The sequence below is a fragment of the Gallus gallus genome, chromosome 24 (genome assembly GCF_016699485.2).
Source record: "Gallus gallus isolate bGalGal1 chromosome 24, bGalGal1.mat.broiler.GRCg7b, whole genome shotgun sequence".
Classification (NCBI taxonomy): Eukaryota; Metazoa; Chordata; class Aves; order Galliformes; family Phasianidae; genus Gallus; species Gallus gallus.
Genome location: NC_052555.1, coordinates 3,145,120 through 3,159,276, shown reverse-complemented (window position 1 = coordinate 3,159,276; position 14,157 = coordinate 3,145,120). Strand labels below are relative to the sequence as shown.

Sequence of the window (14,157 nt, the reverse complement as noted above, 5' to 3'; positions counted from 1 at the left end):
AAAACAAAAGTCTCTGATCTTTCTGAGCTTTTGGGTCTTTTCTCTGAAACGTATCACTCCGAGGTGGAGGTTGCAATAAAAGGTGATTCTGAATTCCCTCATTCCTGCTCTTCCCTGAAGTATGGGGGGCCCTGGAAGGGCTCAGAGGAGCTCCAGGCTTTACAAGGAGGACAGGAGGTGCATGAGAAGAGGCATGGATGTGAAGAAAGGACTGGTTTTGGTGGCTGCCCCATGGTATGAGGAACAGCTCTAGAAGCACAGAGTCACTGTGATGGGTGAACACAGGGAATCTCCACTGGCAGCAGCTGGCAAGGGTGAGGTAAAGCAGCCTGCCTTACAGAAGTGGTGCTGAGCCAAAAACCTGGGTACAACAGTTGCTAAAGAAGCATCCAACAGCTCAACAAGAGCTTCATGTAATCATGAATGGGCAGCAGGCAGCTGCAGGTAATACCATGGAGCTGCTGCTCTGTGTGTCTCTAGGAGCAATTAGGGGCTTGTTGGAGCTGAGGCAGCAAAGCTGTGCTGCACAACGGTGGAGAACATGGAGCCTTCAGGAGAGCAAGATGAGCGGTCTCAGCAAAACCTGAATGAAGGGGAGCACAGAATTTGGACAGCTTGCTTTTGCTCCTGGAAACCTCAGAAACATCTATCATAGAATTAAAACCAACTTCTGCCTCGAAAGACTGCACAGGCTGAAAGGGCACTGCAGTTCTTGCTGAGATCACCCTTCCTTCTCTCAATCATGCTCTCTATATCCACCTGCCTTTACCACCAGGTGCAACACATTTCTACTGCTGCAGCAACACAGACCACATCAGCAGCTGTAGTCATCCCATAGCAGTTCCAGCAATGGAGCTACAGGTGTTTCATCTAAGCTTATTAAGGTATAGAAACAAGACAAATCCAAGACAGAAATAAGCCACCTTTAAGCTGAGTACGACCATCCCAGCAGGAGTCTGCAGTTAATTAGGGTGATGCTGTTTGTTACTGCGACTGGAGAGGAGGAAAAAACCCACCATCAGTTCAGGAGGCTGCAATGCTTTGTGCTTGCAGTGCTGTGGTCGGCATCCTGCTCACCTCCTCCAGCCCTCCCCTGAACCACCTGCAGAAACTTCAGGTTGCCAATGGAAAGAAATCACACTGTCCATTACTCAGCAGAGAGAAGGAAGGAAAGGAAGCTGTAAAAAGGAATTCACACTGCTCTCACTGTGCCTGGATCGCTCACTAGGAGCTGCCACGGGTGTTTTTACACCGAGTCCTCACTCATGGTACTTTCGGGGCTGATACCACCTACTTTTCATAGCAAGATTTGGTAAATCATTCCCCATCCAGCCCACATACCTGATCACATGGGATCAGAGCATTGCATCGGTGTGCCCATGGAATGAAAAAACCTGGGCTGAGAAAGCTTCCCTGTCCCTTAGAAGTTACAGGCGGCAGAGGGGGAAATGTTCAACATAAAACAAACGTTAATGGGAAGATTTTATAGATCAATCTGCGTTGTATTTAATGAAAACAACCACGAGCATTAAGCACTTAAATGTAAATTAGATTAACAGGAAACAATTTCATTTGAAAAACAAACGCACAGAAGAATCCTGTATTAAAATCAAGACTGCAGTGAACATCTTGAAACACAGGAGATCCACCAAGATCGATGATTTCCTGCAAGCCTCTCCACCCGGCGTTTCCCAAGCAAGAATGTAAGAAGTAAAAGAAAGAAAGAAAGAAAGAAAGCCAGCTCCAAACAGCCTCCCTGCTACCCTCGGGGGGCACAAAGGCAGGGCAGGGAAAGACCCGCAGCTCTCACTGAACAGGACAGGACCAGGAGTACGATCTCGTTTCACTGATCCTAAGAGCAAACCTCAGGAATAGGAACACGCGGCGCCGCCTTCTTCCCAGGACCGTCTCCCCTCTCCGAGCACACCGCGACCCCTTCCCAAACTCTCACCCGCACCGTTCAGACGCCGCAGCGCTGCAGTCAGCCTGCAGGGAGCTGCTTCGCTCCGACCCTTTCCTCTGCTTCAATCTCAGCCCGCGTTGGTACCCGAACGCCCCATTATCTGCAGGGCTCGGTGCGCACCGTGCGGCATCCCGGCTGGGACGGCGACTTCCCCGGGGTCGGACGGTTCGTGTTTTGCACGGATTTGTCGCTGAGGTCATTAGCAAGGAGCGGCTTTGGTTTTAAACGTGATTTGATTTCAAGGCGTGATTATAACGTTAGTCGGGAGCGGGGAAGACAGAGGAGGGTTTGAGATTAGGACGTTTTCTTTTGATCAGCCTAAGCACGTTGAGAAGTGCGCGCCCCGACCCTACAAAGGAGATAAGCACCAACTTTGGGGCGCCGGGTGCAGCGGGACACACGGGGCTGCACAGCGTCCGATCACACACCGGGACCGTGCAGGGGCTGACAACAGTTCTCCCAGCACCCACTGCACGACTTACAACGGGGCGGTGCGAACACCCAAAGGACAAAGCTGCCTTTGCGTGTGCGTGCCCTGAACTCCCTCTGCCTTTTTCCTTTGCGTTCTTACCCCGTCCGAACATTTTGATATGCCTTTCATATGGCTATCAGTGCCTTCATTAGCAGCAACAGCAGCGAACGAACAGTCCTTTGCACCGGGAACCGCACGCAAATGTACAGAAACAGATTTTTTTTCCTCTATTTTTTCCTCTCTTTTTCACTCGAGGTGCAATTTTGTAAACGATTCCTTTTACCCCCCTCCTCCCAAATTCTTTCCCACCAAACTGAAGGGGTTTCCCTCGCACGTCTCCGAGCGCTTCGTGGGTGAACACAGCCGGACGCAGCCGAAGCTTTAAGGCGTGCGGGGGGGAAAGCGCTCGGGTGGAGCTCCTGCGTTCTTCTAAGTGTGATAGAGATGAGCGGCACCGCAGCGTAAATACAAATGAAAACGGCCATCCTGAATTATTTCTAAATACAAGGCAAAAGACACCCAGCTATTTTCCGTACCGACGGTTGAGTGCTATTTTTCCCCCTCCGTTATTATTCTACGTGTTAAAACCACCAAGGGAAATCCACGGAAAGGAAGGAAGCACGCAGGTGTCAGCCGGCTGTATCCCATGTATTAATCAGGGGCAGTTTCCCTGCGCAAACCCATACGTCCTGTGATCCAAAACACCGCGCAAAGTGCCGGCGACACCAGAAAACCGCATCTACTTCTCGTTAAGAAATAAAAGATTAAAAAAGAAGAAGGAAGGAGAGGCTCTGCCCCGGGGCTGTGCAGAGGGCAGCCCCAGCCCTGCCCGGCACACGCGGAGCCTCCACTGTGCCCCGGTGCAGCTCATCCCAGGGAATAGAAAAGAATAAACCTTTGGTTACCTGGGAATTAAACCCATTTCCCCGGCAGAAAGGGAAAGGCGAAGCGAGCGCTGATGGCGGCTGCAGCGCGGAGCTCGGAGGCTGTTGCGGGAGGAGAGGAAACGGGAGCGGAGCTGCGAGCGGGGAAAGCCCGCAGGTGTCCTCACCTGGAGCTGCGGAGGAACCGCGGCTGCAAACAGCGTCTGACAGCCGAAACGATTCGCTCCGAGCAGCCCTGCAGGGATGGGGTTATTCCCGCTGCTCCCCTTTCCCGGATGGGAATCAGCTGAGCGGTGCCCCCCGCCCCACATGCCGCTCTCAGCACAGCCGTTCCCTGGCAGAGCGGAGCCGCTCAGTAACCACACCACGCAGTCACAGAACACCTTTATTGAAAACCGAGGGGACTTCGGGGGACGGAGAAAAGTCCGATGTTTCGAAGGGAAGGGGGAAACTTACAGGAAACCGCCCGTTGGTTGGTTTGGTTTTATTTTTTGGCTCTCCCCCCGCTGGATTTCCAAGCAAAGTTCAGGCTTGGGGTGACGCTGGGATGCAGCCAAAGGGGCGAAAGGAGCCCGGGGGTTTTGTTCCCCTCCGTACCGACACCAAACTTCGGCACCCCGGCAGCACGCGGGGCTGGGGGAGAGATGCGGGGCTGCGCAAAGCCGCCCTGAGAGCTCCTAAAGGCGGTGTGGGGCGGCGAGGATATCCCCCTCCTCCAGGATGTCCACCTCGTCCTCGGGGTCCTGCAGCAAGAAGGGGCCGGGGGGGCCCTTTCGGGGCTCGGCTGCGGCCGGCTCGGGGAGCTCGGGCTCGGGGGAGCTCTGCTCGCGGTTCTCTTCGTGTATGGGGTCGTCCTGGCTTTTCCGCAGCTGTTTTTTGTGTTTCATCCGCCGGTTCTGGAACCAGGTTTTCACCTGGGGGAGAGCACGGGAGAAAAAAAAATAAACAAAAATGTAAAAAAGAAAGAAAAATCGGGAAAAAATAGAAAGATGTATAGCAAAGGGGGGGAGGCTGCACGGAGCCCTGCGGCGCCGTACCTGCGTCTCGGAGAGGCTGAGCGCCGTGGCCAACTCCACCCGCTCTGGCGTGGAGAGATAGCGCTGGATCTCGAAGCGCTTCTCCAGACCGGAGAGCTGCGAGTCGGAGAAGACGGTGCGGGCCTTGCGGCGGCGGCAGTGCTTCCCGGGCAGCTCGGCGTGAGCGTGGTGCGGGAACAGCGCCGGCACCGGCACTCCTGCGGGGACACACGGCGGGGACCCGGGCTGCGGCCAACCGGAGCCGGGCAGCAGCGGCTCTGCGTGGGCTTTCCCCGTGCCTTTTGCCCCTCTGGATATATAGGGGTTGGTTGTTTGGTTTTTTTTCCTCGTTTATTTCGTTTTCGAAGTCTTTTCACTTCTTTTCATTATTATCCCCTATTGTTATTACTTTTTAAATTTCTTCTCACTTTATTTTTATTTTGCTTTATTTCTATTTTCCTCACACTCTCTTTTATTCTTTTCTCTCTGAAAGCACCCCATCCGAGCTCTCTCCATCAGGTGCGGCTCAGCCGAGCCCGGAAAGGGAGCGATCACCCTCCGAGCAATTAAAATCCAACGAAATGCACCCAGGAAAAACGGGGGAGACGGGAGAAAAGCCGAGAGAAGTGCGGGCAGGGGGAGAGCGGCCACAAGGAGAGAAACTTCGGCCTCCCGAGGAGAAACTTTGGAGGAAGCGGCCCTGGGAAGGGTTCAGGGGGACGGACGGGCGCGGAGAGCCTCCCGGGCCACGGGATGGTCCGGCACGGCCCCGGCACTGCTGGTGGAGGTGGAAAAGAGAAGCCCGGTCCCATTCCAGAACCATAATGTTCTCGGTCCAAATATAAAAAGAGTTCAAAACGAAATAAACGGGCAAAGGGGGAGAAGGAAACCCTGGGGTCTCTGGGCTCAAGATCTCGGCTAGTTGAGATCTCCGATCGCCGCTGACGAAGCCGAGGGCTCGGCAAGGCAGGGACCCGCAGCCCCAAAGTATAAACTCGCTCCCTGCGCGGGGCTGAGGAGCCTTTCCCCATCTCGCGTCCCACCCGCGGGCTGCCCCGCAGAGCCCCGCACTTACCCGAGGTGGTGAGGAAGTAGGGGTGGTGGTGGTGGTGCTCCGGTTTATGCAGGGCCGGGTGCGGGTGTGGAGCCAGCAGCGCCGGGGCGGGCATCAGGGGGTACCCATAGTCCAAGAGCGGGACGCGGGAGGCCAAGGAGCCGGCGAAGTGCTCGGGGGGCACCTCCCGCAGGGGCTTGGGCTTGTGCAGCAGGATGTCCTCGATGAAGAAGGAGGTGGGTCGGGGCGCGGGGACCGGGTGTACCGGAGAGGTGAAGTTGAGGTTCATCTCGGAGGGCCCCGCGTCGGATTGCGGGGAACGGAGCGAGCGGGGCTGGGGGCCGGAGGAGAAAGGGCGGCCGGCTGCGCGTCCCGGGCGAGGAGATGGAAAGCAAAATAAGAGGAACGATAAATAAGAGTGCTAATAAATAATAATAATAAAGCAATATTAACAATAAGAAGGGTCATAAAAAACGATTCCCCCCAGGCAGAAGGGATAACGGGGAGAGCCGGGGGACGCGAAGCTGAGGGATGCGCGGGGCGATGCGCGGCTTTGAGGCGCGGGGCCGGGAGCGCTCCGAGAGCCAATGGCGAACGGGCGGGCGGGGGCGGCGCGGAGGGGACGCGGAGCGGCTCCACTTCAGCGCAGTTTCCCCCACCCTCAGCCCCTTTCCCAGCGCGGGGCCGGGGGCGGCTTCCGAAAGGTTTTGGTTTTGTTCTCCATTTGTGTTTAAACGCCAAAACTTGGGGGGGGGGGGGGGGGGGAATAATAAATGAGTTGCGCTCTCCCGACCTGCGCCCTGTTCCGCTCCTAACCGGTCCCCACGCACACACCGGGCGCTGTTCTACTTCTTACCCCAGCGGGTTTTGTTCCCATCCATTCCCCACTCTGCGTTCTGTCAACATTTCCCTCCCCCCCCACCCCGGTCTTTCCTCTGTTTGTGTCCCCCCCCCCCCCCCCCCCCCCCTAATCTGTAACATTCATTTCCCCGGAGTCAATTTGCTAAAATGAGGGTGATACACCACATCATAGCCGAGATAATTTCGCTTCGCATCTCAGAAAATTGCTCTAATTATTGATGTTAAACTCGGGGAAATTAAAAGAAGGCACTTCTCCTTCATCTCCTGATTTTAAGCTCTAATTTGTTGAAATCGAGTTGTCATCACAATTCCAATCACTACCGTTAATAGTAAAAGTGTTCTAATAGAGCCAGAATTCGCGCAACCCATGCTATTAGATAATTAAGAAAGATGTTAGAAAGGCAAGTGCTAATCCTTGGGCACACGGACAGCGTTTCCATCTGATCCAGCAGGTAGAACAAATTAATTACCAGAATCAATTAGTCCTAAAAGTACAGTTCTCCAGGAAGTGTAAGCCACGTCTTCCATATGGATGAGCTGGTAAATGGTAAATAGATGAGGGGGGAAAAAAATAAAACCTTGAGAAGAATAGAAAAGGCGATCGTCGGGTGTCAAAGAGGCTGCGACTCGGAGCGCCCGGCTTTTCCAGCGCTGCCGTCTCCGCTCCGCGGCCGCCGGGTGGAAGTGCGCGGGTGCGGAGCTGTGCGCAGGGACAGCAGTGCGGGGGTGCGGGCAGCCCCCGGCCCCGACACACTTCTCGTCTTAAGAAAACAGCGCTTCGAGTGCCGTGAAAGCAGTTAAAACAGGGATGGGTCTCGGTGGTCTTAAAGGTCCCTTCCAACCCAAATCATTCTGCGATTCTATGTGGACGCAGCATCGGTTGGTTGCGCTTGGCCGAAGCTCACGCGTGGGGCTGTCAGAGGGTCTGTGTGCTGCCTGCTACATCTATAGGTGGGATTTCTGCTTTCTGTCTGTGCAGGCAGGCGATTCGTGTACCAACCACACACACGTTGTGCTATGTGTGCGCTGCCCACGCACGGGAAGGCAGTGCTCTCATCACACACTTGTGAGACGTCTATGCACATCTGTATGCATATACACACTTATATATAGGTGCCCGCAGCAGTGCTGGGAGGGGGCTGAGCTGAAGGCTGCGCTCCTCCCACCACAGTGCTGCCAGGGGGACAAATAAAATCAAAACAGTGCCGCAGCATCCCTTCCATTGCCCATCCCCACATCAGACCCGGGTTTCAGATGGAGAGCTGAAAATACAACCGGTTGACAACTTTCTCCGAGGAGCAAATGAGTAAGGAAATAAATTATCAGCAGGATGGAAAGGGCCACATGGCCAAGTTGTTGGTGCAGGGAGCGCAGCCAGGGGCGGGTAAGCTGCTTGCCTGCCCATTTCATCAGCTGGGATTGCTTCTCTGCAATGGTTGGGGCTTTGCTTATCAGTGATGTCTGTGTGGAGTTATTATTATTTCTAAAGAAGATTTGCAAGATTAAAGGTGTGGGACTTCGGCCAGATTGGGTCGCAGCTTTAGCCTCCCCCTGGGGCTAACTCCAAAACCAAAAGCAGAGGCAGTAATGCTCTGTTTGTGGGAAAGCCCCCCCAGAGAAGGTGACCCCACAGAAGGGAACCTCTCTGCACTGCATTCTCCACCATCCAGGATTTTCACATTAACTCTTCTGTGACTTTCTATGCCAGATAGAAGTTCCAGGCACCTCCCACTCTCAGCAGGTGCTGCTGGCAGGGTGGGCTCTCTGCTCCTGTTCTTCCCCTTTTGATCCATTTTTGCAGGGACCAACACCCCCAGACCAACACCCCCAGCCCTGGGACCAACCCCAGAATCCCAGTTAGTCCTGCTTTGCTCACTGCCTGCTTCCCTTTCCATGGGGGTGCTGAACACGACTGCTTCTCAGTGCTGCATCTTCACATCCCCCCAAGCACTGTGAGCTGTGTGCATCATCCCAGCCTGCAACCTGAAATAATTCACATCTCCTCCAGTGGTGCAACTGTGTGAGAGCAAATAGCCATGCTGCTGTGGAGTTGGTTTGTTGTTTCTGCAATAAAATAAAACTATTTCTGCAGGGTTAAAGAGTTTCAGGCCTTTCTAGCAGTGATACACACACTCCCTCCTCCCCTCTCCCCCCCAGTATACATATACAAACACACATGATTTAATACATTATACTCAAGGACAGTGCCTACACAAATGTCAGTCGCCATTATTTGAACTCTTAAGATCATTTGAAGGTGTTGTGGGGAAATTTTGCATAGGAAACACATGTTTATTTGACCTATGGGGTCATTTGAAAGGTTGGTGTAGCAGCATTGATGTGAGCTTTATTTTGATAGGTTGCATTAGGGATAAATTTGGTGCAGCTTAAAAATACACACACTTACCTTCCTGTAGCTCTTGAAGAGGCAGGGCAGCTTGGGAGCCTGGCCTTTTCATGCCTTTCAAGACAAATCCACTCAAAAAGGAAAGGTTAAATTAAAAACAGACAGCCTTGATATGCTGAAAACAGGAGCCTGGCTGCAGGGAAGAGGTCTGAAGAGCTCAGTTTGAGCGGCCACAGACATAACATGCAGAGAGGGCTTTGAACACAAAGCACGGCTTAATGGAGGATGTTCTGTGAGCAGCGCTGCAGGCAGAGCCTCCCCACCCTGAGAGCAGTGCCTCTGCCCAGGCCTTGGGACAGCGTGGCTGCTGCCACACAGAGCCCACCTTCATCCCAGCCCGCTCTCCTCTGCAGCTCTCCAAACCAACATCATGGTAATTTCGGGGCTGCAGCTTTAGGAAAGCAGCACAGGGCTGCTGGTGCAAGGTGACAACGGTGAGAAGCAGCTGAGGCTTCTATCACCCCCAATAACCCCCAGCATTGTTGGGACAATAAGGGAAATGACACCACTCGTGGGCAGAAATTGCTTTAGACAGTAAATTGTAGGTTGTGATTTCCACACACAGCTCCCAAACCCAAATATTTATGCACGGTCTCTAGGATTCTGTTCCTAAATCCAGAATTTTGCCTTTGTGCTGAAAATCTGCCTCATCTGATAGTCCTGACTATTTTCTGAATGCAGAGTACTTACAGAAAAAGAAGGAAAACATTAATATCGACAGATGAGGTCTGAACACTTTGCCCACAGTAGTGACCCTTACTAAGAGCTAGAATCTGAGCAATCTGTTCAATGATCTCAAACTCGTATGCAACTTCAGCTGCGTATCTGTAGTACCCCAAAACACAGCAAACCCATTCTTCTCTTTCTCCTTTTTGTTTTTTTTTCCCTTTCTCTTTCCCTTTCATGGGTCAGAATCAGGGAGGGAGGCTCGGACGTTGCCCTGGGACCTGCTCTCAATTAGTGCTCTCTTCATTCGGTTACACAGCAATTCTCCCCCATCGTGTGGCCAACCCATGGGCATCGCTCGCTCCCTCGAGACCAAGGTGATTATTTCATCCAACGCCATCTGTACTTTGGGATCTCAGCTAATCCTCTGCTCTCAGAAAAAATCCATTCTCGACGCCGTTGCCGCTGCTTTGCTGTTGCCTTTAGCACATTCATGCTCATTCGTTTCCTTTCATTCCAGCTGTGTAACAATCATGGGCACAACTCAACCTTTTGATTCACTTTTTTGCACTAATGATTCAGAACCCCCCTTGTTTCTCTCATTTCGTGCCCATCCTTGCTTTTACCCTAATCCTCCTTTTCCCTTTCTTCTCCATTCAACCTTTATTTTACTCCCTTTGTGTTCCTACTGTTCTTCGTGTTTTCTTTCCTATGATTATTTGCCATACTGTTTCTGTAGCTCCAAGTTCCTCACAAAAACCTCAAACGCTTTTTCTACTCAAAGGAATCGTTTAAAGACGTAATCCTGAGCCTGATGTCAGGCTGGTGTAAGTCAGGAGTAACTGTAAGAAGCAGCACACGAAGCAAAATGATGCAATTACTTGGATTCGTTTCAATTCCACTCTTTAATTTCCAGCTGTAAAGTGTCCCATTCTGAAGTCTTACAAACAAGAAGCACACACACGTGGTGCACTTTGAGGTCAGAGGAAGCTATTGTGTCAGCCAGCCTGGCACACACCTCCTGAACCCCACACACTCAGAGTCTCACTCAGGAACTCCTGTAGCAAACTCAGAGAACACACTCCACCCCAAGAGCTGGTGGGATAAAGAGACCAGTTGTCGAACTCTTAAAGCAATGTTTGATCCATCCTGATCTGCAGATGGCAAATACTTGCATGGAAACGGAGTGAAAAGCAGTTTTCTCTCCTTACATCTCCAGCAAGCATCTCCACTCCTATGTCTTTATACCCCGCCTAGCTCACTGAAAATCTACATCTACACACAACATTAAGCTTTTGTCGCCCTCAGTTACAAGATCCAGCTCTTCTAGACAGCAGATCTTACAGGCCACTTAGGACAAATCTCAACATAATGGCTTCGTTTCTCCTGCTGGTGTAAACACACCAGCTGTTGTATCGTCTCCTCAGGATAAACAGAACACAGACAAATGCCACATCCTACACACACCTCTCACACTGTGTGTGTAACCCACGCAGCCACGGTCACAAACTGATGCTGCCTCAGCGGATCATTTCACTAAAAGAAAAGAAATCGTTTCACTTTGCGACATAATTAAACCTTTTTCTTTCGTGTTTGCTCCAACCAGACTGCAAAACTAGTTGGACCAAGTTTACAAAAAAGATAACCTTTTTGATGTTCAGAGGAAGAGATTGGTTCCATTACTTGCATTAGTCAGAGCTGTCCGTGCTGTGGCCTTCAGAATAAAGGGAGAAATGTACTTTAGAGAGATCTGAGTAACACACTTTACTCAAAACATTTTTGTATTATATTGCTTCTTGACTGGTTCAGCTTGCTCTGTATCTGTGCACTTTATTGTAAGCACTCCAGAAGTGGATGACAGGTCTGGGGGAGAGCAGATAGAATCCAGCCAGCGTCCTGCAAATGCATCTTCAAATAATGCTTTAAAACTGAAAATCACATTTGAAATGGCATTTTCTACGTTTCCAAGGATGAAGTATTCAAATGGCCATGATGGAATATAACTTTGCCTGACGTTTCCATGTTTGCCAACGTTATTTTCAGCTGGAAATACTAAAACGCTCCTGATCACCTGAAACAAGAAGTGGTGCAGATGGATGTCTTGTAATACATCACTAAGTTAAGAGTTGCATCATTTTTCCACACTTGAAAATGTGCTCTATTTATTTAGTTCAGCAATATTGGATCCAGTTCAGCTCTTCCTCATTCTGGTATTTTAATATGATTTCCTGCTGAAAGAAATGCATTGTACATCCCCATCTATGGCTCCTCTCTCAGTTTACCACAGCGATGTTTTAATAGCCAGGTTCAGTCAGATTAGTTGGACAATAAGCAGTCCTGAGCACAGACTTTTCCAAAACGTCTCAAAACCAGGTGGTGGAATGGAGGAGAGTAACACTGCTGCATGGGCTTCATTCCCTAACCCAGAGAACAGCACAGCCCCTCAGTGCTGACCTCGGGGTCTCCTGAATGCTGGCAGTGTTGGAGCATCATCCTCCATCAGCCCTTACAGCACACAGGTATTCCTATGGGAGGAAGAGTCGCTTTCTGACAAATTTCACTGGGCCTCAGGATCAGTTTTGCACCTTGCACATATGCTAAAGAACCCTGTGGGTGGGCTGAACATATTCCTGATAACTCATGACTTGGATGTCACAGGTTTGTCAAGGTTTTCCTGTTTTGGAAAAGAAAAGATCCTGAAATAACAGAGTTAGGTACATTTTTTAAAGAGAAATGTGATGGAAAACTGCACAAACTTAGAACCGTGCAATGATTGCTTATGTGCAGGATGCTTGAATTTGATTTGTTGATTTAACTTTCACCCATTTGGTATCTGTAATAATGAGTTATGGGCTCTCCTATGTCATAAATACACCATCTACTCTCCAAAGCTCATGTAAGAAATTCTTAGCACAATGAATTTCGCAGATGCAAAGCCTTCATTCCCTGCCAAAATCTGCTTTTGTTTTCTGCTGACTTTAAGGGGATCACGACCCGGCGTTCATCAGCCTACAGCCGCCTTAGCGAATGAGTTCACCATTTGTTATTATACATGGAAAATTAAACCTTAAAGTCCAACAGGTCAAGAGCCATAAGCTTGAATGGAGGAAAACAGCAGCACGATTATGGGAAACAACATCTCACACAAAACGTCCTCAGAGCTAAGGGGGCATTTCAGAGGATTATCAGCTCGTACGTCTTTCTAACGGGGTCCCAAATAAGAGATGTGTGTGTGCACTCCCGCGTGTGCATCTCTGTGCATTTCTGTCCAACTGAGATCAGTACTTGAGTTTCAACATAAGTACAAAAAGGAGAATTTTCCAGTTTGTATCCTCTGGCAAATGCAATTTCCCTCCCAACACACATTAAATTCATTTAGCCTAGTGCATTTTTAATAGACATTATTCATCTATTACCTTAATGAGCTTGTGGTGAAAGCATATTGCCTCCCAATTTTAACAAAAGCAGTCTAATATTGCTACAGCTTTTTCCCCTTTTGCCTTCTAAGGCAGCAGCACGGAGAGGGGAAGAAAAAAAGCTATAGAAACGGATAAGGTTTTTATTCTGTGTCACAACACTACATTAAGAATAAAACCTTCCACTTAAACACTTAAATGAAAACATCGAGAAACTAATTTACCATTTGTAACCACATGATTTAAGTAGGAGCAGCTTTAATTTTCTTCCCATTTTCCTCATATTCAATGTGAGCCCACATTAGATTTCACTGGCTCAAATCACAACACTTAAAGCCACTTTCATTTTCTTTTTGATTAAATAATTGAAATTCCTGTCACTGCCTGCACTTTACTAGCACACAAATTTTATGTGTAAAGATAAATACTCTTCCTTTCTCCCTTCTCTGCCCGTAGGATTCTTTTTTTTTCCTCCCAGTTTAATCTTAAAAGCAGGCAAGGTTTACTTTATTGATGGTTCCATAAAATGGATCAGTACTCCATTCACCTATTTCATGGAATTATACCGCTCCCATTAAGTGATTGTTTGGAGAAATTATGGAAAGCCATCTTCTCTAATTTAGCTGCCGTCGTCGTGAGGTTATTGCCATCCAAGCCGAAAAGGACAGGAGGCCGAGTTGCCCGTGTGCCTCCTCTCATGTGCGCATCCATTGATGGCAGAAGCCTTGATTTTTATTGAAGTATTTGTTTCAATTAGGGTAACAGGTTTTATTCATGCTCCCTAATCAGGCAGCAAGGCTTGGAGGGACCTCTGGTGCTGCTAGGCCTCAGCCGCTCCTGGCTCTGCTGTTGGGTGGTCGCAGTAAGGCCGGCTTCTTCCCTCTGCTTTTCACCTCCGGCAGTGGTGAGGAGCCTCTGGGCCATCCCTTGATGGGCACTGTGGTCCACATCTGGGCTGTGATAGATCCGATCCCGCTGGGCCGCGGCCTTGGGTGCCGTGGGTGCTCCCTGCTTTTCAGTGTCAGCTCAGGATTTGGCTCCCAACACAATTTAGTGCACGGTAACAGCTACTGCCTGGAGGTCAGCAAAGTGAACTTGGAGGGATTGGAGCTCCTGTTTCTTCCTTGATCACAGGGCCTCCGTGTGCCTCCCCACAGTGAGCCTGGGGAAGCCACGAGGAGACAGAAAGCAGTTGGAGCTGTGCTGGGCCTCACCGTCAGCCTGCAGCCCTCTGGCATCGGGTCTGCTCACCCACGGCCATTGCAGGGCCACAAGGGATGCTGCACAGGAGTGAGGCCCTGCTGCTGTGATGGCAGACAGAATACACTGAGGTGGTAATGGTAACGGGAGGACGGCTGGACTAGATGATCCTGTAGGTCCTTTCCAACCTTGTGATTCTATGATTCATAGGCACACAT

The 14,157-nt window shown here is 50.4% G+C and overlaps 1 protein-coding gene across 3 annotated transcripts; it reads right to left on the bottom strand.

Moving 5' to 3' along the window:
* Positions 1-3,705: 3,705 nt before the first annotated feature.
* BSX (brain specific homeobox) lies at positions 3,706-6,264 on the bottom strand. 3 transcript variants are annotated; one of them, XM_046903726.1, is made up of 4 exons: positions 6,183-6,264; positions 5,411-5,752; positions 4,357-4,553; positions 3,706-4,233 (listed from the first exon to the last, which is right to left on the bottom strand). In XM_046903726.1, the coding sequence occupies exons 2-4, from the start codon at positions 5,676-5,678 to the stop codon at positions 3,997-3,999; spliced, it is 702 nt and encodes a 233-aa protein (XP_046759682.1). In that variant the 5' UTR covers positions 5,679-5,752; positions 6,183-6,264; the 3' UTR covers positions 3,706-3,996.
* Positions 6,265-14,157: the final 7,893 nt, after the last annotated feature.